Genomic DNA, 25666 nt, shown 5'->3' on the forward strand with positions numbered 1-25666 from the left:
ATTTTTAATAAATATTTTAAGGGTCATTCATTAACTGAATCCTAAATGTATTGATTGAAATTTAAAAAACAAATATCTCCACAAGATTAGCTATTATTTCAAGAACAATTTTTTATTCATTTTGTTTTTGTTACTGAGATTATAAGAATAATAAACATAAAAGATAATAAATTGTAACCCAATTTGTTGCTTTAGCTTTGTAAGTTGTCAAAGCATGTCAATTTATTTTTAAAATATTAAATTACATAAGACTAAATTAAAATCAAAGCAATTTAATTAAATTATGAGTAAAATATTCACGACCACACAAGTAAATTATTCACCTAAACTGTGGACCACATAAAATTCTTCTTACCATTCTTCTTACCACTTTAATTGCATTGGCTTCTAAAAAACCACACCATTCTTCTCCTCCACTCTTGCATTTCTAATTTTACTTCTTCCATGGCTTCCATTTCCATCACTCTGAAATTCTCCGTCTCTCAAATCCCCCTCTCCCTCTCCCTCCCCCTCTCTCACCCGCCTTGTCTACGTCCCCAACAAAATCCTAGACCCAAATTAGCGTTACTGATGCTAGCAGTGCTAAGGTTGAGACTTGAGAATGTGGGCAAAAGACGAAGACAAAGAGGAAAGGGGAGGCTGGGAAGCGTGTAGCAAAGTCAGGACCGTGACTTTCGTCAAACTCATAAACTCGGACCGAGTTGAACTGAGTTAAACTAAGTTTGACTGAGTTTGCTGGGTTTCAAGTTTTTAACTCGATTTTACACGTTATATATGAGTTGACTCGTAAAATCATATGATTTTATGAGTCAACTCGTGATTTTAATAACATTGGTTAACTTTGTATAAAATTACTCTTGTATCTCTAATAATTTTACATCTCTTGTATATATCCAGAATTACTTTTATGTATATTTTCTATTGCTTTTAGCTTTCGAACTAGAATTTTAACAATGAAATTTTATTTCTTCAAGTTAATCTTCGTATCTCCATATTATTTTCTTAAAGTTCATTTCTTTTGGTTATTTTCTCCAAGTTGATGTTTTGTAATTTTCTTTTTGATAATATCTATATATCTATATGGATTATCTATCCTGATTATTTTTTTTTCAAAAATTAAAACTTTCTACAAGTTAAATTTCTCAGCATGGATCAAACCAAACTGATAGTAGCTTAGTCCGATCGACCTATACTTGTAGCACGATCTAACTGACCTACGCTTGTAGTTTGGTCCTAACCGAGCTTTGAAGTCATTCCTACCCAACTTAGATTTTTTTTGTTTAAGTTGGATTATTTTCCTTCAGTAAATTTCCCTTGAAACTGTTAGTATCCAAATTAAACTTAATTAATCAAGCCTGATAGGGCTCGATCTTTGCAACCCATCACATTTTCTCTCTCATCCATTCCCCTTTTATTTTTATCACTCATCTATTTTATGGAAATATCTATTTATATATGCTATAACTTCATCTACACTTTAGCTGGAATTGCCACCTGCTATAGGTAACATGAGTAAACTATCCTTGATATAAGCTATAAGCAATGTAATAGAATTGCCACCTTACTAGGTAAATAGCTTTAGATTTTTTCTAAAATAAGCTATATATAAGTTTACAGGAGAAAATGGATTTTTTTTCTCATCTCAAAACATAAAAAAAACATTTAACTCTCTTTATCACTTTTCTTATATAAAATCTATCTGAAAAATCCTAAACTAACTTCTGCACTAGAGGGTCCTTTTATCGGTGAAGGTTTTTTTGGGCTTCATAACATCTTGTTTAACTTCATTGAACTCTAAACAAAATTGCATTTTTTTTCTTTTTGCTAGTTCTTTTTTGTAATTTTGGTTATTTTTTATTAATAATTTAATTGAAGGATGAACCTCAAGAAGGAGAAGAAAGAAGAATCATGCTAGTAAGGAACGGTAATATATGTCGTTTTCCTTTCATTTAACTTGGACCATAGTTATTAAACCTGAACCGGCCTGACAGGTCGACCTGGAACCCAGTCGACCCAGTGGATGGATCAATCTGGATAAGGTGAAAGACCAACAATAACAAAAAAAAAGGTCAAACTTGGTTGACTTGTGACCTGAGCAACCTGGCAAAACTCGATAGAGATCCGTTTTTTTTTCAAAAGTGTTTTTTCTCCTAGCCAAAAACTTTTTTTTAAAATTTTTTTGGTTGGTTATTAACCCTTTTCAAAATTCACTATATAAATACTAGAAGAATATTTTATTTTTTTTAATGTGGGATTTGAAGCCCTTTAGTATATATACTGTATATTCACAAGAAAAAAAATTATATTTTCAATGTGGGATTTGAAGCCTTTTAGTATATATATACTCTATATTCACAAGAAAAAAATATATATTTTCAATGTGAGATTTGAAACCCTTTAGTATATATACTCTATGTTCATAAGAAAAAAGTTAAACATAATATGTTTTCAATGTGGAAGGAAAAAAACCTTTTAAAATAATCTTTTAAACTTCATTATTTACAATATATATAATTTATATTTTCATAAATTATTTTTTAATTTTTTTATATAAAATATTAAAATTTCTAATATAATTTTTAATTTTTTCTAGTTGACTTAGATGAACCTATATAATCCAAAATCCGGTGTCTTGAACGAGTCAATCCCGTTCGATAACTATGATTATACAGGAGAAGTTGGCTGATGATGGCGTCTTCTTTTAATTAAAACATAAATTAGAAATAGAAAGGGGTCAAAGACTCAAATATCTTGTTGTGAGGTGTCAACAGAACAGAGTGCCCGAGAATTCCACTCTTTCTTCTGTCTTGGTGTTTCTCCTCTACCTCTCGCTCTCCCTCTTCACACACCCACCCATTCTTCTCTTCTGATTCAGGTTCGCTTTTCTTTTCTTTCATTATTATTCTGTTTCTTTTCATTTCTAGGGTTTGTGGTCTCGTTTACTCCCATCTTTTTTCTCTGCTTCTGATACTTCTTTTCCTTTGAAGCAAAACAGTGCTTGCTTTTATGTTACCATTATTCTGTGTTTTGTCACTGCCAAATTTTATGGAAAAAGAAGAAGAAGAGAGAAATCCTTATGTGAGGCTTCTTTGTGTTGTTTTTGGGTATTTTTTCTGATTCAAAAGAATGGGCTTTGATTTTTATATAAAAACTGGAACGTTTAAAGAAGGGTACTGTCCATTTGGGGTGTTAAATGCCTTCTGTGTGTGAGAATGAATTGAAGTTAGCAAAGAGAAAGTAAAAAAAACTTCGATTTCTAATGCTTTATATATATATATATTATTTTTTTTTAATTTCAGTTAATTCTTATTATCCTGGCTGTGTTTTTCGTGTGCAATATGGGTTAAGGGTGTGTTCTAATTAGATGCATGATTGGTGTGGTGCAGGTTTGAATTTAGAAATGGGGAAAAGAAAGTCAAGAGCAAAGCCACCACCAAAGAAGCGGATGGACAAGCTTGATACTGTTTTTAGTTGCCCCTTCTGCAACCATGGTACAAGTGTTGAATGTCGCATGTAAGTTCTCAATCACTTTCTTTTTCATCTGATTTTTATCATTTTTGTCTTAGTGGAAAATCATTTTTAAGAATTTTTGGGGTGTTGCGCTTCCACTTTTGAGGGACATTTGCTATCATTAATTGAGGAGGATCTATGCCACTTGTTACTGTGTATTGAAGCTATCATTAATTTCCTTTTCTTAATTTTTGCTTCAGTGATATGAAGAACTTGATTGGTGAGGCTGTGTGTGGGATTTGCCAGGAGAACTTCAGCATGACCATCACAGGTATTTTGCTCTGTCAATTATGAATGCCAAAAGTAGAAGAAATTGATACTCCTTAACTAGAAGTAGGGGCTTTCCAAATTTACACGTGAAGGTAGATTTTGCTTGTCAAAAAAAGTTAATGGGAATCTGAACATCAAAGTTCTTTAAATAATAGGTGTATGCTTATATGCTGCTAGTTCAGGGGATGATAATGCAAAAGTTCAAAGCAGGGTCACTTAATCGTTTTATAATTTGGAAGAAGAAAGTTAACTTTAATTTTTGATATTGAGCCAGATGTGTAGGATCTGGTGGTTTTGTGTGCTGCCTCGGCTTGGAGTACTTGGTAGCTTGTTTTGGGTCATGCTTAATTCAATTTGGTGAACTCTAGTTTATTTATATCAATCCACTGCAGTTTGAGAAGTTAAAAATCAATTTAGGTAGCAATCTGAAATAAATACTGAAACTTAACTTATAAACAACCATATCACTCCATGATGTGTAAAAATAGACCTGAATAATGTCATGATGGTATCATTATGATTTGATTAATCCAGCTTCAAGTTATGTGCCATGAAACATATTTTAATGCTTTGGAAATTGAAGAGAACTTGAAAAGAAAGTGAACTAAGATTGGAGAGTGGAGATATACGTAGAAGGAAATGATTAGGAATGAGAAACAAGAAGGGATGGTAAGGTTGGAGTCCAAAGGAGAGAATGAGAAAGTGGGAAAGAGAAGCAGTGAAGTATGTCTTCACTTGTTAGATGGTGACTGCCAAAGAATTTTGAGTTCTTATTTGATGTTCTAAAATAATATCTAAGGTTGTAGTCTTTCTCCTCCAGCCCTGAGTCGCCATCTTACGAGTTAGAAGTTGCCACACCTTAGTACTGTGAATGTGACTAGCATGTGAGTGACACTTGAGCTTATTTAGGCAGCCTCTGAATCTGAGTTAAAAAACAAAGGATAAAACATACTTACACCTCTGCGTCCCATGCTTTGCTTAATTTGAGATTAGCCCTGTATCTTTAAATCCTCAATTTATTTTTCTTCTTGTTGGAATCACCAACACTTTTTAGTCTAGGCTGTTGAGGATTTGACAGCATAAAGTGCACATGACATCAAGTCTTGGTGTGAAAACCATCCAATAACCACCATCTCTTCGATTTGCAGCAACAAGCCAAATTTTGCACATGTCCATTCACTTTTTATTCCAAAGATACCACAAGGATAGTAGCAACAAAACTAAAACATCAAAAACAGAAAGACCTAACGAAATAGGACATGACATCCGACAACCACCCAAAACCCCAACTAAAATCTTGTGGCAAAGCATGCTCAATATGAATCACAGTCTTTGCTGATTGAATTCGCAAGTTATCCTGTGGAATCCCAGGGATTAAAAGCTTTCCCTAGAATAAAGAGAACTACTTCTGTGTAGAAAATGGAGTTTTAGAGAAGACTTTCATTAATTTATGGAATGACTTTTGCCTGAACATTAACGAGAAAATGCATAAATTCAGGATTGAAAACCCATTATCTAGAGACTTTCCAGAATTTCCTATACCCTTGATAGTTAAGGATGTTGGGACGTGACAGGATTTTCTGTTTTCCTGTGAGTTATAAGTGCTTCAGGAGTGCATTGGTGTTAATCTGTTTGAAAATTTATGATTTCATGTAGCTAGATCAGAAAACAATATGCTGTCACTTGTGCCTGGTGGTTGTGGTGCATGTAGATGTGGTCAAGCATTATAGGCAATTTTAGATTTGCAAATAGGAGGAGCCTAACAACATTTTTAGTTCCATGGCAATTTCCCCTAATATCTTTTGACCTTTTATTTTGAGATATTGGATATGCAATTTTTTTTAGCCCATCGGGACTTCCTAGCCTCAGACAAACCATTTCAATTAAGAATCCATTGGAAATAGCTAGTTCTGTGTTCTTCTGCAGTTAATTACTGGTTTCTGTGATGTTGTCAAGAACTTTCAATATGCTTGCATTACTGGTTTGTTTTTTCCACCAGAGGTTGTGATGCTTCATATGATCTATCTCTGTGAGGTTTGACAAGTATGATTAGGCCTTGTACATTAACTATTATACCAGTTTAAGTCATGATTGTTTAGTCTGCAATTTTTAATGTATGTCTTTGAACTTCTGTTCCCACCCATTTTTTTGCTCCCTTCTTTGATGTGTGAGAACACAGATGAACTAACATTCCTTTTCTGTCGTGTTTTTGCAGCTTTGACTGAGCCCATAGACATGTAAGTTGACATGCATATTTCATATTGCTCAGAATAAGACAAGAATCTCAAAATATTTACTTTTCTAACTGTTTTTTACTGTAGATATAGCGAATGGATTGATGAATGTGAAAGGGTCAACAGCCTGGAAGATGATGGTGCTTAGCGCCAGCTTGTGTGACAAGTTAGATGGTTATATTCTCTTACACCGTGGGAGATCTCTAATTTAAGAAATTATATTAACATGTCGTTTGGATAAAATCTCAAGGACCGTTGGGGGTAACTATGAAAAGCTACATATGCATAGGGCATGTCTAGTACCACATCATGCTTGATAAATGGACCTTGTATCTTGTATCTTTGGTTTGTTAGGATGATGAAACTTCCTTCAATGTGCTTTGTGTGTCTGAAACACTCAATAAACAGTACTTCTCTTCGGGGAAATGCTGTATCGTGTATAAATTTCACAGTATGAGTATGCTCCAGCTTTCACCTGCTTTTGATTGATGTGGTAGCCAAATATGAAGGTGCATATTTGTTATGATTTCGGGTTACGACTTACAACAGTTGGATTAGGCGTGCAGTTTTTAATTTAGGTTTTGGCTTAGAGCAATCCATGTTTTTGGAAGTAAAAAAGGATTCATAAGAATGAGTGCAAAATTGGAGTACAAAATAATCTTGTGAAAGTAAACAGGCATGAATCAACTTATTTAGGAACCAAAAGAGTGAGCTCTGGTTGTTAATTCTTCAGCTTATCAGATATCACTAATAAATAGCCAATGTTCTGTAGCATGTAATCGCAGTTACAGTTTAATTGTTGTTATATTGTAATAATTGTGGTATTTTCAGACTCTCTTCCTCACCCAAGCCATGGCTAGAAGGAATAGAGTATGGTTTTTTTTTTATTTTTTCCGGAGTAACCCTAGGTTCTGTTTGTTGTGTAATATATTTTATAAATGAAAAATAGTTTACATGTGAAGTGTTTTCTCATAAAATTTTACATGTAAAATATTTTATTAATGTTTGGTTGAAAATGTTTTCTAGTTTACATGTAAAATATTTTTTAATGGCAGTGCTGGAGAAGATGGTGGTGAGGTAGTTTTAATGTGGACGCCTTGAAAAATACATTCATGTTGATATAATAATTCGTTGTGTTATACTTATATATCATCTCATGCAACTCTTTAAATCAATTGTCAAATGTCGCTCTACAAATATCTTATTTCTCTTAGGATGCTAAAGATTTAAATCAATTGTTAAATGTCGCTTTACAAATATCTTATTTCTCTTAGCATGCTAAAGATTTAGATAAGTTACATGAATTATGAAACAATTATCTTTTCTTTTGCCTTAGTGATTGTCATGATGCAATTCATCATGTGTATCAACATAATTTGTGATGTGTTGAGGTAAATCAAATTGTCGCATTATCTGATCATGACAATGTATCTTAACAATATCAAAGTTATCAAAGTAGTGTATTGAGACCACTACTAGCCATTAATCATCCCCCTCCTAGCACATTAGAGAAACTGCTAATATCAAATCGATTTATTAAGACATATAATACATGTATAAGAAAACAATTTGACACCAAAAAAATAAAGTCACAAATAAAAAAATAAAAAATAAAAAAATTATGTGATACATACTTGATGAGGTTATTGTGCATCCAACTTGTCTTGGTAGAACTCATATAAATAGGTAAGATTTACTTTAAAATATCTAGAGTCATACCATTTGATACGACAAGCTAAAAAGTTAGTGTATTTTTAGTTATTAAAAATCATTATTATTCAGCTCCCATTTAAAGTTGCCTTCCCGTTTCAGCTTTGAACATTATGTTCTTCTAACTTTTAGATGACTGATGTGAATATGCACTCCTACAACCAAAGCCAAATATATTTAAATTAAAACTATTACTTAATGTTTAAAAAATAATTAAAATTTTTTAAAAAATTATTAACTAAGAATATTTAAAATAATTGTATTGAAAGGAATAGTAAATAATCATCTACTTGTTTATTTTATTTCATGCATGTTTTACATACTTGCTAGTGCAAATATGAAAGCATGATCTTCCCCTAGCTATAGGATGTCCTCAATGAGTGTCATAAAGTAAACTAAAATTGTATTGCTAGTCAAACTTGTGAATATGATACTCCTAAACATGTGCATTATTTATGCTTAAACATACATAATAAAATACATCTTATCATATCATCTAGAGGTTCTTAAAATTACCAGACAACCACATTTACTTGATACTATCACCTTTAAAACCAATTGATGAAGGCATGCATCCCAATAGATGTATAACAACTTTAATATTTCTAAATTGTATACTTATATTGGCTTTTATAATTTTCAACATCACCTCAACAATTAGATATAAGTCAATATGATGGTGGCTTTACATAACCAGTAAGTTTTGACATGAGTATGACCCTTTCAATTTTGAGATCTAAAATGAATTAGACCTGTGGTGGCACCTTTATGGAAATACCATTTCCAAAATGATTCATGAATACCTTGCAATTGCATATAAGTTTGGGTTGAATGTTGCACCTTGTATTGTAATAAATTCTTTATATACCACCCTCTAATTCATTGCTCGATAAGGTTGAGTTTTTATGATTTAAAGCCTAATCATTGCATATATTTAAGAATGAGAGGTCCTATTAATTAGCTTAGTGGCTCTTCCTCAACTATATCAACATAAAGATTATCTTTGTCATCACTTGGTTCAGATTCTCCATAATAAGATGGAGCATTTGCCATACCTAATTAAGTTTTCATATCCATAATTTATAGTACCGATGTTAGGTTTATTGCATTACCACCAAAACTAGATGCCCCAACTGATAATAATGCTTGTATGCTCTTTTGAATATAACTTGGGACCCAAATAAACTCCATACTATAAGACTTTCCTTGTCTAGGCTTTCTATTTGAGTAGAGCTCTAAAATTTACAATCTATTTTCGGTGACCACCTCAACATTGAATGCAAATTGTCATCACTAAAAATTAATACACCAACATAACGAATTGGATGCACCCTAGCTTACTTCCTCTAAGTAATATTAACTTTAATTTCCCCTTAGCTCCACAAGATTCGACCACATATACATCTTTTTACCTCGGTAATACACATATCTAAACTAGTAGTTAGGAACTTGTTATTTCTCCATTGTAAGTAATAACCATTATCAATATTGATTATAATACCATTATAAAAGCATAGTAATCCGATAATATAAGACATTTTGTGAAACAATATAACAAATCCAAACCTAATTTAACAATAACACAAATTAATCAGGGTACATGATTTATAAAAAAAAAAACTTTGATCAATGAAACCTTAAACCCTAACATCATCAACCAAACCCTAATTCATCATATTTATTTCTAAACAACGTAATTTATCAACTTATTTAGTGTAATTTAAAGTTAATTAACCAAATATATAATTAATTCAACAAAACTCTAAAGTAACTAAAAAAACCTTAACCCTAACATAATTGACAAAAACCTAATTCATCATTTTCCTTTATAAATAACATAATTTATGAACTCAATTGATGTGTTTTATAGATAATTAACATAATTTATACCTAATTCAACAAAATCCTAAATTAACCTAAAAACTCTAAGCTTAAACCCTAACATAACCAAAATTAAAAATTAGCATACAAAACACCAAATTAATATTGTGAGAAGTGTGTAATATACCTAAAATTATTGAAAGTGGGTAGCAATGGTAGCTAGATTTGAGTAAAGCTGCGCGAGTGAGAGTAAATAAAGAGATTGTCATGGTGAAGAGAGAGAAAGAGAGAGAGAGAGAGAGGTTGTTTGTCATAATAGAGAATGGGAGACAATTGTGATTGATAGAGAGAAACTAGATCGATGATAGTGGTGGAAGAAGAGGAGAAATGATAAAAGAAAAGGAAAGAAAGGAAGCATCTAACATTTTAATCTATTGAAGTTGTATATGTCACATGCAACTTCACAAACAATGCAAATTCTCTAATTAAGTTTTCAACTATGCTATTTCCCTAATATTTTATTCCTACTGTGCTACTTGAAAAAAAAAACTCTAAAAATTATAGACGTGCCATCTAAATTGATAATGATATAGGTAGTTTAAACATCAACCAACCAATTACTTGCGTGTTATTACAAAGTTATTAAGCCTAATCAAGTCTGACGGGTTAGCATAGTGACTCGTCATATAAACCCTATGATTCCTAATGAAAAACCCCAAAACAAGTGTAGTACTAGCAACATTAGCACAACTCCTACTATCAATAATCATACTACATACCTTATTATTTATGTGATATCTAGCATGAAATATGTTATCCCTTTGTTACTATTTATCATCCTTCTTAATCTGAACATTAAATGATTTTCTAGTCACCAAAACCTTTTTATCAACTAGATATTCAACATCACTACAATTCTCAAGTGGTGGCATCTCATTCTCCTTATATTTATCACCTTTTGGTTTCAATATTCTCATACTCTCTAATAACCATAATTCTTTTATTTGGACATTGTGAAACTAATTTATCTCGTACTTAAAGCAAAAGTGGTTACATTCTATTTTTCTTGAATCAAGTTTTACGACGAACCCTAAATTTTTTTTTTCTTGAAATTTTTCTTTGTTCTTTTTAAGACCTTTTTTAATCAAGATTGTAAATAACTTCTTTTTTTTTCTTAACTTGATGTTGTAACTAGTTTTAGAAAAGATAAAGAACCTGACAATAATAAAGTATGCAAAAACTTCAAGATAAAAGAAATATAACCTGATTTAGAGCCTTACTTTAATACCAAATTATATGAACTCCATAGAAATAAAGATCCAGAAACTTATAGTGAAATCGACTCTTTCCAAAAAATTTAAGATTTAGTTTGGAATTGAGCTTGACATAAAGATAACTTGTACCTAGAAACCAATACAATAAGTAATTGAACCCCCACTCAACACCTGTAAAGAGACATGAATAAAAAGTATAGAAGATGTTATGAACCTTGGTTAATTATTTGATATGTAGAGTAGTTTAATGATGAACCAAAAAATATAAGCAAAGCCTCACACACACAATAAAAAAAAAACCCTAAATACAAGCTAAAAAACCCAAATTATAATAGGTAAGAAATTTCCTAAAAATTCTAGAAACTAATAAAATAGTTCTAAATAAAATAGAAAAAAGAATCTTAAATCAACTAGAAAACTAATATAATTCATGCATAATAGATTTTGGGCCTTGGTAATGTCCACTTGCTTTGAGAGTTTAACTTGATATAGAAAAAGACCTCTAAGAACTTACGGTGGAGTTTCAACCCGATCTAACAATTTGATAAAACATTATGCTTGTTACAGTAAAACCATGCATTAGAAAAAATAAGCTCAAAACCGCCTCTAATGCCAAAATTAATTATCCCACAATTGCAAAATAATTAAGCCCGTGTTGTAGATGGATCAAGCCCCTCTTGCATATAGATTAAATCGACTAAAGTTTGATCATCACTTATTGAAACTGTAACCTTCTTAAAATTCACCTTGACCTAAATACTATGAATAAGCCTATTGGATGTATCTTTGAGCTTTTTTGCTCTTAATCTTGTAATTGGTCCAACTGGAATTTCTAATGGATCATTTAATGTAGTTTGGACTTTGGCTATGATAACCTGTATTAAAACACCAAGAATATAAAAACCAAACCCCTACCTAACACCTATGAAGAGGCACAAACAACAAGTATAAAAGATGCTATGAAGCTTGGTTAATTTTTTGATAAGTTATAATAGTTCAATGAAGAACTAAAACAAAAGAGTCTTCTCATATAAACACATAACATAAACAACAATAATGTATTCAACTTCTTAAAAAAAAAACAATGTCTTACAAAATAATATTTATACTTTAAATAAAATAAACCCTAGTTAACCTAATGGACTAACATTAACCCAAATTAAAATAAGGTTAAAAGTATATCAATATAAGGCCCAAAAAATGAAAATTAATAAAAATAATAATTCTAAAAAAATATTACTATACTCCTCCATTCTATGAATTAATAAAAAAAAATTATTGAATAAAATCCTTGCTAAAAAAGGACCCTTGGCCAAGCAGCCTATAGTGCTACTTATTGGGATCCAAAATAAACAAGAAAATATTTTTTTCCTTAGCTTTCCATGTTTCTATACACAATAAGAAATTCTCTTATAGCTTGGAATTCATAAAAACACATAGAAACAAATAAGCCTCCAACTATCAAAATTAATTAACCCGTGAAGTAGATGGATCTTGCCCATCTTGAACATAGATTAAATTAACTAAGGTTTGATCATCACTTTTTAAAGATGTAGTCTCATTGAAATTCATATTGGTCTATATACTCTGAATAAGCCTATTAAATGCATCTTTAAGCTTATTTACCCTTGATCTTGTAATTGTCCCATCTGAAACTTCTAATGGAACCTTTGGTGTAGTTTGGATCACATCACACGAGGTCTGGTTCATGGTTTTGTCAAATTCTCAATTGGCCTATCCCAAATTCCTTGTTGAAAATAAGTATATGGAATGACCTGGGAACATGTTTACATTTTATTTTAGAGTAAAAATTAACTAACTAATATTGATGATCGTGAAAATGAATATGCAAAGATGTTAGTCTAAAATTGGCTTTTGCTCTTAGCTCTATTGTCATTTCCCCTCAAATCTTAATCCCTTATTCAATCTTTTCATACATGCATATATTAAAAGTTCAGGTACAAAATTGATCTTATAAATTAGCTTCTAGTCTTGATTCTGATGAAATCTCTCTTAATATGCAGCTTGCCTTGGATAACTTTAGGTAGAAAATGTTCATGCAGACATATTTTAGAGAACTTATAATATGGTTTGCTTAGCTTATGTTGTGTAAAACCAATACATGAAAGTTTATGGAATAATAGTGTTTAAAAACAATTCAACTTGTTTATCACATTTGATGCATTAATAAACAAACAATGGATTCCAAGCCATAGAGGTCGTCCATAGTGGTGGCAACGTGAGGCAAAGCTCACTCCATCATAATTTTTAAAACTAGGGCATGAGTTATGTAAATTGCATGTTATGATAAAGAATTGTATATACAATTTTAATTATGATCATTGTAAATTGATTTATGTTGTGTTGAGTCATTGTTGATGTGTTTTGAAAGGTTGGGTATGTATAATCTATATGTAAAGGATGGTTTAGTTTAAATGAACATCATGTGTTAATAAACTATATGAATAAAAGTAGACTTGTTAAACAAAATATTGACAATCTTGTTGATGGTTAACTAAATGTTAATGAAGGATATATAAACTAGTTACTAAACTTTCAATGATAGATTGAGAAATTATAATATAAGATATTGAATTTCTTAGAGCATGATTAATAGGTGAGAGTAGTGGACATTAACTTGTATTTATATAAATGAATGATGAAATGTTTAGAAATTTAAAGTTAATGTGAAGATATATGATGATATGGATGAGTAAGTATGTTAAATGGACTAAAATGTTTTAGGTATTGATTCAATGTCAAACCCGACTTAGGAAGAAATTTAACTAAGATATTTGAAAACATGATAGGAAATTTTATCAAGAAAATTTTAATGATGAGGAACGAGAAAATATTATTAATGTGTATTTGACCAATAATAATAATCATAAAAATGGTTCTAGAAGTTGACATAAAAATGCTAAATATTTGGCCATAAGTTGTACAAAAAAATACTGAAAGCTAATTAAGATATAACCAAACATGGCCTAAAGATATAAATCCCGTATATAAGTGAAAAATGCCTAAATAAAGGATGCTTTAATAGACGTAATACATGATCAATACACGATAGAACATTGCTTGTGGAAATAAAAGATGTTACATGAAAAGTGGAAAAAATATAAAGGATGAATACTTAAGAACCGTGATGTCAGTGACTAAGGATATGTCAATATGATACTTAGCAACCTTAGTAATGGTGGTTAATGTTATACTATGATCTTGATACTTAGTCACCATAATATTTTAGTAACTAAAAATATAACACAAGCAGGATACTAAATACCAGGAAAAGGGTAATTAAAGATATGATAGAAAAGGATGTTTATTTGCCATATAATTGATGACTAAGGAATAGATGTAACTCGACTAAATTATCTGGGTGTCGATAATTAAGCAAATTCATTATATTAATTGATGAATGAACAGGTAATGATCTACGATATAACATAGTAACGTAAATGTGTAAAGAGTCAATTAAATTAATGATGACCCTTGTTCCCTATGTAATTAAGTATTAACTTGTATAATTATTAATTGTTGCGGGTTCTAGTCACAAAACCAATTATCCTTAAACTTATCTATTTTGTTTGTATCGTTTTGTAATAGGAATTAGCTAGGTATCAAATAGTTTTGAATATTTTAAAAACTTATCAATGATGTATTAATGGTTCACCTTATATTTAGGTATAAAATTTTATGTGATCATTTTTACATTATCCATATACATGTCATTTATGATGTATGCATGTTTTGAATTTTATTATCTTAATTTAAACAATTGTGTTTACGTGATGTGTAATATACTATAATCATGAAATTATGATTTTTGATATAATGATAATATCAATAATATGTATCAAGGTACAAATATATTTTACAGGAAAATATGAAATAATAGGAAAGACTAATATTGTAAAGAAATGTTGTCAAGTTTTCTTGAAAATTGTATTGTATGATAAAAAAAATGAAAAAAATGTAACCAAATAACTTAAGATGATGGAGTGAAAGATTCTTTTACAAAAAAAAAATGATGCTGAAATCATGACTATATCATGTGAAATGACTATAGATTCCTTGGTCATTACACTCAATATGTGTTATTGTAAATTTCTAGAGGGACATTTGAAGTAAGACTCACAACAAGAGGAGCATACTTCATAGAAGCTATATATAAGTGTTCACTTTTTTTTTTAGTAAAAAAAAATGTTTCATTTAATTGCTTGTAAACAAAATGTACTACGAGAACATGAATATGATGCAAGAGTATACAAATAAAATTTGTCACAAGAACATGAATACGATGTCAAAGTGTGTAAATGAAGTACATTAATTAAGGGAATTTGAATATGATGAGAAAATTAAAGTCAGTTGTATGGACATAGACTAATTATATAAGTTAAAGTTAGTCGTATGAATGAAGACTAATTGTGTAAATTAAAGTTGGCCACATTAGCAAAAGTTAATTATGTAAATTAATATTGGCCACACTGATGAAGACTAATTCTGAAAATTTGAGCTAGTCGCATGAAGAGGGGTATTTTGGAAATCTGAGTTGGCTAAAATGATGGAGGTTATTAAAGAGATTAAGCCAAACATAATAATAGGACTAAGAAATATCTTGAAGCACAAGATCACAACTATTAAAATGAGTAAATAAATATGGTTGATGTAAAACATGGACTATACATTATCAAAATTGATCAATAAGTGTAAGGTTGATATAAGTATAGGCTATGGGCATTGCAATAGATTGATAAATGCATAGTAGATATAAAGTATGAGTCATGAGTACTAAAATGAAACAATGAATACAATTGAGAGGAAACACAGGCCCCAATTATAGTTGGAATGAATTAGTAAATTCAGACATCTTAAAGCATGAATCATGATTAAAAAAATAGGTTAATGAATACTATAATGAAGATAAGGGTATTACTTTGAGTGAATGAATATGATCATCCTTAGACATAAACCATAATTATTGAATGAGGTTAATGAAGCCATAACCAAAGTAAAGTATGAGTTAAATGTATTGAATGAGGTTAATAAACCCATGACCGAAGTAAATTATGAGATAAATATGTTGAATAGGGTTAATAAACCCATATTTGGTTCAAAACATGAACTATAAATATTGGATAAAATTGAAATAAACCATGAACTAAAGGTATTGGGATGATTCGATGAATGTGGTTAAAATAAAGCATGAGTTATGATCATTAGAATGCGTAAATGAATGCATAATTAATATAAACCACAAGTTAGGGGTATTGAAACGATTTGACGAATGCAATTAACATAAAGTATGAGCTATAATTTATTAAAATGAAATAATAAACATATAGTTGACAAGGTCTTGATGCATTCATGAAGGTGATAGCTTAACTATGTAATTGATGAAATTGTTTGGGTAGTATGTCATAGGCTACCTAAGTATTGTTGTGTGTGCCAAATGTGGTTTAAGTTGTTGCTGTTGTGTTTATAGGTGTTATTGCAAGATAAATTTTTTAGGTAAGGCCCTTGTGTAGGGGAGGTTTTGCTAAAAACTTGTTAGATTGAATAAATTCTTTATTTTAAATGGAAAATCTCTTGTATGTTAGATATGTATGTCAAGTGTATCACAAATGTTAAAGTTATGTCTAGATTATTCTGAATAAAATATGATGAAGTAAATCAAGCACAAATTAGCTTAAAAAAATACCACTTTTTTTTTTACCTTAAATGATTGCTTACGTGTTTGAAAATACCAAAATAAAATGATGGGCATTACATGTCAACCCAACCTCTAGACTAGACTAGACTAGATTTAAAAGTAAATTAGGTAGGGGTTGACCTAGTATGGCCTGACCAACTTGACAGGTACATCTGCGACTTGGTCGACTTGATCAAAACCTAGATTTTTTTTAAAAAGAAAAAATTAAATGACTTCAATTTATTTTTCTTACAAAAATATCTAAAAGCAACGTTTTGGATTTACCTAAGTCAAATCAGGTTAAATTGCTTAACCCACGATCTAAGTCATTGCCCTGACTTGGTTTAATAACCTTGAATTTTAGAATCAATTTTTTATTTGACTAAAAAATTATAAGAATAGGCATTTGCATGAAAGACAATGAATAAAATTATTGAGAAAGATGCATTCTTTAATGCAAACTCTATTTTCGTATCAATGCATCTTTTTTTTTTTGTCTTACCAAAAGCATATTTTTTTAACTGTAAACACTATATTTTAAATAAAAACCTATCATGATCTCAAAAGCAAGTTTTAAAAGAAATTATAAAAACCTATCATGATCTCAAAATAATATTTTTGTATGTAATTGAAGATATTTTTTAAAATCAAATGTAATAAAATCATGTCAAAACTCAATTAAAAATTTCAATAACAAAAACATTATTTTCATTGAATATTAATGAGTAATTGTTTTTGGCACATTGCATGATAATTGAAAAGGAATTTGTTAACTTTCCAATAAAAACTCATAATATTATATAAAAACCTTAAAAATACAAAATAATAATTTAAATATTAGGTTAAATATTTTTTATATTGCATTTCAATCAAAATTAAAAAAAAAACAAATATAGAAATAAAAACCATAAAAAGGGCTAGAAACTTGACAAAAAAGATGAGGCCCATGTCTTGGCCTAAGAGAAAGAAAGCTCGTACCACTAGCTTTCTATTTTTTTTTGCCAAAGTTGTCTGTCTTTTTTTTTTGAAATAAAATTAAGCTGGGTTTTTTTGGACTTAAAAAACCAATTTAAACCTTTTTCCACCTAATAAACACTATTAAAATATCAATAAACTAATTTCTCAAATGAAAACATCTCCAAATCAGTTTAAAAATATAAAAATAAATTGGAAAAAACTCTCACAACCATGATTTATTTTTTTTCAGCAATATAAAAAAAAATACCTTAATAACACTCATCTCGTCAAAATGAACACATTGACATCAAATTTGGCATTTTCTGTTCATGAAATCTCATCAACCAACAACTTTTTTTCTCCTCCATAGTTTTTCTACGACTCTCTATTCTTTCTCAAACTCAAGGATTGAAAAGTAAACAAAATAAAATTTTGGATTGAAACTTAAAAGTCTCAAACTAAAAGGATGAAAAAGAAAAAAAAAATATGAAGACCAAAATAATCAGAAAGCGCTCCGCGAATATTTTTTAAAGCTTGTATATTTGCCTCACTATCAATTTTGATCCTTGTATTTTTAATGTTTCACAAGCAATGAAACTAAATTCGTTTTTACAAAATTGAATATCAATATTTAATAATGTGATAACTTTATAAAAAATAAATAAGTTTTTTTATAAAGTTTAATTTCTAATCAACACAATGTATTTTATTTTTTAAGTTGGATGATTCGAGCATGAAAATTTAAAGGATAAAAAGAAAAACATTACTATAATCCAGAGTATGTTTTTTCTCCTCACACATCTAGTATATATAGTGAATTATTGAGGGCAATTAGTTTTTTTTCAATATAAAACAATACAATAGAATTTTAATTTGTAATATAATGTTGCTATTCTTCATCAACTTCTTATAAGATATAATTAGATTCCATCAAATGTTTTGATGGGAATTACTTTTACCAAAATGTGCTTTGTGCGACTTGGGTCAAGCCCTCCCCGGAACCCTAAAAACTAAAAGCCATTTTATCCCAAAATGTGATGTGCATCTATCGTCGGTGAGGTGGGAGGAGGACAGGGAGAGAGAGATAAATGGTTTTTTTTTTTGAAAAAAATATCTTTTTAGAAAAGTTAAGCCTTAACTTTTTCAAATTTGATTTTTCTATTAAATCAACCAATGTGTCTCTTGCTCAAATTAACATCCAAATTGAAAAATAATCTGATCAAATCTGATAACATTTGCTAGCATGTTAAGAGTATGTTTAATGATATAGTTTAATATATTAAAAATTGATTATTAGATAGATGGAAGAATTCAAGAGTGTGTTTGATAATAGAGTTAATTTTTTTTAAAAAGTTTTTGTTTGTTTGAAAAAGTATTAATTTAATATTTTAGGTATTTTTTATATATAATTTTAAAGTGTTAATATTAAAAAAAATATTTTTAATATATTTTCAATTAAAACACATTTAAATAAAACATTAATTTTCAAACTAATAAAGATAATTGCTCCTGAGATAAGACTGATTTTTTTATCTATAAAAATTTATGTTGGCTTTATTTGGAATCGCTATTCAATTATATTTTTTATTTTTTAAAAAATTTAAATTATTAATTTTTGGTGTTTTAAAATTATTTTAATATTAAAAAATAAATTTAAAAAAAATAAAAAAATATATTATTTTAATACTTTTAAAAATAAAAAATAATTTAAAAGTAACCTACGTTAAAGCCAAATCCAAACATGCCACCTCTCTCTCGCACACATGAATTGGCCTCTGCTTTTCTTTCTTTCTTTGTTGTTGGTTTTTTAAAGGATTCTGTCCTTTAGTTTCCCTTGTTTTATTTTTTTCCTCAAAAGAAAAAAAACAAACATTAACCGTAACAAACAGAGTTTGATTGTTAAAAGAGCGCGTGTCTGATTCGAAAATGAATTGTTAGTTGCAAAAGAAGAGAGTAGTAGAAGTGATGGGTCGTCCTCCCAGTAATGGCGGTCCTTCCTTTCGCTTCATGCAATATGAGGTATGCTATCTTTTCTGTCATTGTCAATATTTTTTCTTTTGTTTTTTTTCTTGATGTGGGTTGTATTTAAAGTTGGAAATACATAGTGGGCTGGTTTTATCTCTGGATTTATGTGCTTGATTTTTCTGGGTTTCAATTAGTGCCTTGATTTTTTATTTTTTTTTACAATATATGATGTTGTGTTGTTCTGTATTGTTATCTAATGTTATACTTAATCTAATTTTTCACATGTCTGGACTTCTTTTTTTTCAAGTAAAATGTTTGCGGATTTGGGGAGGTTGAGGTTCTCTTTCGTTCTATATAAACAATCGAAGCAGGTCGCATAAATTGATAAGAGCTTACATTTTGATGTCATTCAATTTTTTTTTGTCTACTGAAATAAAATCTTGGGATACTATTTTACTGACCAAGTGTGTGTTGCATTGGGATTGATCATGTTTTGGAACTCTAGGCTTCAGATGGATATTCTAGGCTGCAAAGAAGACAGACTAATCCCCCCGTTCCCCGGGCTTTTTTTTTTGTTTTCCTTTTAGCAGATGAATTGAACGTATAAAACCTTTTCCTTTTATGGTATTTTGAGTAATGTTTTGTTCTGTACCCACTTTTCAAGGTCACGGAGATGGACGCTATTTTGCAAGAACACCATAACATGATGCCAGCTCGTGAGGTTCTTGTATCTCTTGCAGAGAAGTTCAGGTGAGTGTGTTTTCTTCCAAGAACTTATGATATTTAAACTTCTCGTTATAGTGCGGGGATTAAAATTGTGAGGTGTTCATCTCTCTTTGTAGTGAGTCTTCAGAGCGAAAAGGGAAGATTCAAGTGCAAATGAAACAAGTAAGACACCTTGAGTGCATTTCTTTCATGCATGATTAGGATTATTTCAACACTCATATCTTAATTGGAATACTACTTATAGGTTTGGAATTGGTTCCAAAATAGACGGTATGCAATAAGGGCAAAATCAAATAAGGCCCCGATGAAGTTAAATATAACACCTATGCCTCGCGATGATTCAGCTGCTGCGAGGAGTGTGCCTCAACAAGTAGCTGCTCCTATACCTGATGCTGTGCCAGCCACTACATCTACTTCTTCAGGTAGAATGAATTCCAAAGTGTTGAGGACTTATTCCTTTTTTAGCATTTTTGCTTACCTATTAGGTCATTTCTTTGGCACTTCTCAACTTTGAATTCAAGATGTCACCTGGTTTGATTAAGTAGTCTCTTAAATTACTAAAATTTTAGCGTTGCTGTGTTTGGTTTCACTGTTGATGGGTATTGCATACGATTAAGAATCACATCCAAGCGTATGGTCTGGCACGCACATACACCCCATGTGCTTGTGTAAGTGCTTTTTAGTCTATTTACAAACATTTTGATTGTATCTGCGGGAAATGGTTTTACTCATCGCTGTTTTTAGGTTCTTTTCCATGCTCCATGTTGCTCAAGCTGAAAGCAGGGTCTTCCTATAGCTTGTTCATCAATGGAAATGATTGCTTATTCATCCATCCTGTTGTCCCTCCAACATGTCTTTGTTTGGTATAAAGCCTTGATGTTTGTTTAATGCTCTCTTGTATGAAAGGAACAACAACCATCTTCTGCAAGGTCTCAAGTAGAAGATTCCAAAATCAGAAAAATCATTTAGCAGCAGACTTACCATCTGACACACGTGACCACAGTTAACTTGCTATTTTTCTTAGTTGTAAGCTAAGGACCTCTCTAATCTCAAGCATTATTAACTGATGATATTTTCCAATTCATGGGCACACATGACCCCAAATAGTGCATAAATCTCCACACAACATGAAGACAATCAACAAACTAGCAACAGAACTCCAAGTCCAACAGCCCTGTATCATCTATTCTGACATATTCACAATCTGATGTGGAAGTACCTCATTTCTCAAAAATATAGGGGAGAGGGAGGGGGAGGGGGGTACCTTTAATCAAAGCTCAAGACAAAAGTCATCGGAACTCTTCAATGAAACCCCTTCATTTTTTATTATACAAATATTTCTGCCAAAACCAAAACTTGGAAAAATAAAATTCGAACTAATCAAATGCCATTTTATATTTTCCAGATGAACTTGAAATGGTACTGTGCTGTATGTGTAGAGTCATGCTTAGATTGCTTATAATCTGATCTGTGTAGCGTAAGCCACATTCAGGCTTCAAATTTTACATCCCTTTGAAATCCTCCCGATTTCAAAATCATTGTTGAATTAAAGTGATGGAGCTTCAGAAGTAATTAGCTGTGTGAATGCATGGCTCTTTTCCTGAAAATTGGGTAAATTTGGGTCATCTCCAGTCATCAAAATGTTTTATAGCATTCTCTTGGGGATAATTTCTCATGCTCAAGTTTGGAACTTATAATTCTCTAATTTCTTCCTTGTCTGTGCTGTTCTGAGATGTCCCTTTTCACACATCTGATTTTTGTTCACTTCTTTCATGTCTCTCAATTTCTTCTCGTATCTTCTGTCTTCTTCATTTCCCAATTCCTCTTTCAGCTGCCAGAAGTGTCTGTAGGTATGAAAATGAAGAGAAGAAAGGACTACTCTTTGAAAATGTTCCCATTCTAGATTAAAAAAGAAAAATTAGTTATGCAATTTCCATTTTGTTTTTAATAATGGGCATTTTTCTATAGAATTCTATGATGCAGTGTGAAATCATCATATACTTCTAGTTTAAGATGGCCTTTAGTCATGAGGGGGGATTTAGGTGGTTGAGGATATGTTTAGGGGAGGAGGTTGTATCATATGGTCACACTTTTGGTTAGTTTTTGGCATTTTGCATTACCTTATGAAGTGTTTGCTTAAGGTACCAAAAAGAAACAGAAAATGGAGTTTATGCAGTACAGTTTAGTGAGGAAAATAATTGCATAGTTGCTACTGAAAAACTAAGTAGGATAAACTCCTTTCTCTTTTTCACTGGTGGACATAATTGCATCTTACCTGTTAAAACCTTCATCCTTCTTTTCTTGACCTGTTCTAGAAAAACAAAGATGTTAAAAATTAAGTACTGTGTCATAATCATTTCTCATATAATCAATTTTGTTTCCTTGCATCTCCTGATACCTGCTTGGTTGGCAAAGTTTCCCAAACTGGTGATTTAAATGTTCCTTGACTGTCCTGATTAGTCATTAAGAAGCATCATTAAACATCATCTCCATATTAAAGCTGAAGAAACTATGCAACTTGTTGTTAACACCTCTAGATATTGCAGAAATCATTTTTTTTAAATGCCTACATCCAGTTTGTAGATTTATTTGGCCCTCCTTTTTTAACAGCTGCTGGTGCCAGAAGGGCAACTTCAGAAAACTCTTATATGGAATTTGAAGCCAAATCTGGTAGAGATGGTGCATGGTGAGAATTTAATGCTTTTCCAGTTGAGGATTCAAGTGGTTGAGATTTTAATGCTTCTTCCTGTTCGATTTGATACTTAATTTTTTCCTTACTTGGTTTAGGGATTACTTGATTCACTTCAATTTTTTCCTTACTTGGTTTAGGGATTACCTGATTCACTTCTATTTTGTTACCTTCTTTGCCAGGTATGATGTAGGAACCTTCCAATCCCATAGATACTTGGACAAGGGGGATCCGGTAATCTATCAACTCATTCTTACTGCATGTAGTAATGCAATGATTAACATAAACTACTTGGGATATATTTTAGTTGCATGCTGAGTTTAATGCTTCTGTAATTTTCATTCTCCTTTCTCATCCATGCATCAATTGCATCCTTTTATCATCAACTAAATAACTTATCTTCCATTTTTGTTCTATGAATAAAATTCCGTGAGATTGTTCAGAGCTAAGTATATGTGAACCAATATCTGTATTCCATTACTAAATTGTTCATTGTGTTAAAAGATTTGATTTCATGGCATAGGGACTGAGTTTTCCATCTTGTCACTAGGACCTAGAAGGAATAATCACATTCAAATTTTTGCCAAAGCTAATATTTGTGTTGATTGCCCATGAACTTAATGTTGGGATTGGCGACTCTGGTTCTTATGACCCTATTCCTTAAGAGAATTCAATAATTACCAATAACTTTGCTCAATATTTTGTCAACATTGAGTTTTCTTAGCTGTTTGCCACATGGGAACAATTGTGCCTCTTTTTTTTGTGTTACTTTGCCAACCTTCTTTCGCTAACATCATGTTCTACTATTTCTGGCCATTTCAGGAAGTATTGGTTCGGTTTGCTGGTTTTGGACCTGATGAAGATGAGTGGCTTAATGTTTGCAAGCATGTCAGGCAGCGTTCTCTCCCTTGCGAAGCATCGGAATGTGTTGCAGTTCTTCCTGGAGACCTCATACTCTGTTTTCAGGTGGGAGCATCTACTTGTGAATGAAAACAAATGATCAATTAAACCATTCTTTGGTGAAACTATTAGGAGCATCTTTCTAAAATGCTCTCAAATTCTCAGGAAGGCAAAGATCAAGCTCTGTATTTTGATGCTCATGTTCTTGATGCACAAAGACGAAGACATGATGTAAGAGGTTGCCGTTGTAGGTTTTTGGTGCGTTATGATCACGACCAGTCTGAGGTATATTTATGTTTCTTTCTTTTCAATTTTGAAATGCATCCTTCCTGTTTCTGATGTACAAAGCCCAATGGAAAGCCCATTTCAATATATAACCCGTGTTGTACAAAATTGTTTTGTTCATCTTTTGGGTAATAAATAGGACCATTTTCATCCAAATATAGAACTCCTTTTCTTCTGTTTCTCAGTATTCAAGTGGAAGATGTTAAATTACCGTTCTTTATTTTTTAATCCCTCTACTCGATAGACTTCCTCAAGATAAGAAAAGTGTAACAGCAGGTTTTAACTGTTAAAACTAGATCGATGCATGTGCTTGATCTCACATAAGCTAAAGTCAGGAACAGATTTTGCCTATTCTCGTGCTGGGAAAAACAGTGTTGGCTAAAGTTCCTCTTTAATTATCTCGTTGAAATCAATTTCATTACAGAAACTCAAGTTTTGAGTATATGTTTGCTACTCATGGAAGCATGTAAATTGTAAGTCTCTTTTCGCATACTCTTCTGGCATTTGTGCAAGAAATGCAGTTTTTTCTTTTGAGTGTGCAAATTGAAATTTCCTCTTGATTATGGCTCGTTTAAGGTGAGTAATATCGTGATTTACAGATTTTTTTTTTGCCATTATTAATTTCAATGAAGAAGGAATTAATGTTTTCGACATCTTTGATATAAATGTAGTTTGATTTAGAGCGTGATGTCTTACTCATGAGCATATTTATCACATGCATGTATCCGCATCTCTTTCTTGGAACAATGCTGAAGATACAACTGAGTTACTTCATTTTGCGCAATTGAGTTCATTACCCAGCTGCTCTTTGGATTCCATGATGTTAATCTAGTTTTCAATCTTGTGTTCCTCAGGAAATTGTGCCGCTAAGGAAGATTTGTCGGAGGCCTGAAACTGATTATAGGCTGCTACAACTTCATGCTGCAAATGACTCAGCAGAAACTGACCAGCAGAAAACTAGTGTAGATCCCTCCATAGCAAGTACCCTGAGGGTTGCTGCTTCTGCCACAGAAACAATGCTGCAGCAGCAACATAACACAGGTGTAGCAGCTCCGGTTTCCCAAGCCAATGTTTCTCAACCTGCCAAAACAATAATTGCGGAGCCAAAAGAGGCTGCAACCGTCAGTGCTGTCGATTCTGGAAATCCTAGTTTCATCTCCACTGCTGTGCTTCCCAGCGTTGCGGCTACCGCTGCTGTGTTGGCGAGTGGAATGGCTATGAGTAGCGGCCCTGGTGGCTCTGGAGAGAACATGCAGGGAATTAAATTGTAGTTTGATGTACCTTGATTGTTGCTCTGTTTCATGATGAGCAGCTACCTTTCCCCACAATTGGAGAGGGGACATGATCCACTAGTAATGATACAGTAAAGTTTATTCCGGTCCATGTACAAGAATCGCAACCAAATATTAGGAATCTGAGTCTAATTTTATGAACTTCCTGGGCCTTTATTAACAAGTATACATCTTTTCTTTCACCAAGCACTTTGGAGTTCCATTTGCTCTTTGCCTCGAGTAATTAACCTTACTCTCTTTTGGGGAAAAAAGGTCTTCCCGAGCAATTAAAATTTGTAATGAAAATGACAAATTGGGTTGCCATGCCAGCAGCAGCATGCATAAAGGTCCAACCCAAC

At 31.4% G+C, this 25666-nt stretch overlaps 2 protein-coding genes across 3 annotated transcripts; both read left to right on the top strand.

Annotated features, from left to right (window-relative positions):
• Positions 1–2717: 2717 nt before the first annotated feature.
• On the top strand, positions 2718–6501 carry LOC133693220 (transcription elongation factor 1 homolog). The gene is made up of 5 exons (XM_062114757.1): positions 2718–2875; positions 3387–3513; positions 3711–3781; positions 5996–6017; positions 6102–6501. The coding sequence occupies exons 2-5, from the start codon at positions 3401–3403 to the stop codon at positions 6160–6162; spliced, it is 267 nt and encodes an 88-aa protein (XP_061970741.1). The 5' UTR covers positions 2718–2875; positions 3387–3400; the 3' UTR covers positions 6163–6501.
• A 12721-nt stretch (positions 6502–19222) lies between these two features.
• Positions 19223–25514, top strand: LOC133670660 (protein SAWADEE HOMEODOMAIN HOMOLOG 2-like). Of its 2 annotated transcripts, XM_062091219.1 has the most exons (10): positions 19223–19490; positions 20101–20186; positions 20279–20324; positions 20407–20584; positions 20780–20830; positions 22773–22848; positions 23034–23085; positions 23674–23817; positions 23917–24036; positions 24891–25514. In XM_062091219.1, the coding sequence occupies exons 1-10, from the start codon at positions 19437–19439 to the stop codon at positions 25305–25307; spliced, it is 1224 nt and encodes a 407-aa protein (XP_061947203.1). In that variant the 5' UTR covers positions 19223–19436; the 3' UTR covers positions 25308–25514. The 2 variants fall into 2 exon arrangements, with proteins under 2 accessions (XP_061947203.1, XP_061947212.1); XM_062091228.1 differs by lacking the exon at positions 20780–20830.
• The last annotated feature ends 152 nt before the right edge of the window (positions 25515–25666 follow it).

The sequence above is a fragment of the Populus nigra genome, chromosome 1, assembly GCF_951802175.1.
Source record: "Populus nigra chromosome 1, ddPopNigr1.1, whole genome shotgun sequence".
Lineage (NCBI taxonomy): Eukaryota > Viridiplantae > Streptophyta > Magnoliopsida > Malpighiales > Salicaceae > Populus > Populus nigra.

Coding starts and splice junctions, on each gene's coding strand:
- LOC133693220 (XM_062114757.1), top strand. CDS start 3,401: ATGGGGAAAAGAAAGTCAAGAGCAAAGCCACCACCAAAGAAGCGGATG. Junction 3,514..3,710: donor ACAAGTGTTGAATGTCGCAT/GTAAGTTCTCAA, acceptor TTTTTGCTTCAG/TGATATGAAGAACTTGATTG. Junction 6,018..6,101: donor TTGACTGAGCCCATAGACAT/GTAAGTTGACAT, acceptor TTTTTACTGTAG/ATATAGCGAATGGATTGATG.
- LOC133670660 (XM_062091219.1), top strand. CDS start 19,437: ATGGGTCGTCCTCCCAGTAATGGCGGTCCTTCCTTTCGCTTCATGCAA. Junction 20,585..20,779: donor CACTACATCTACTTCTTCAG/GTAGAATGAATT, acceptor CATACGATTAAG/AATCACATCCAAGCGTATGG. Junction 22,849..23,033: donor TCTGGTAGAGATGGTGCATG/GTGAGAATTTAA, acceptor CTTCTTTGCCAG/GTATGATGTAGGAACCTTCC.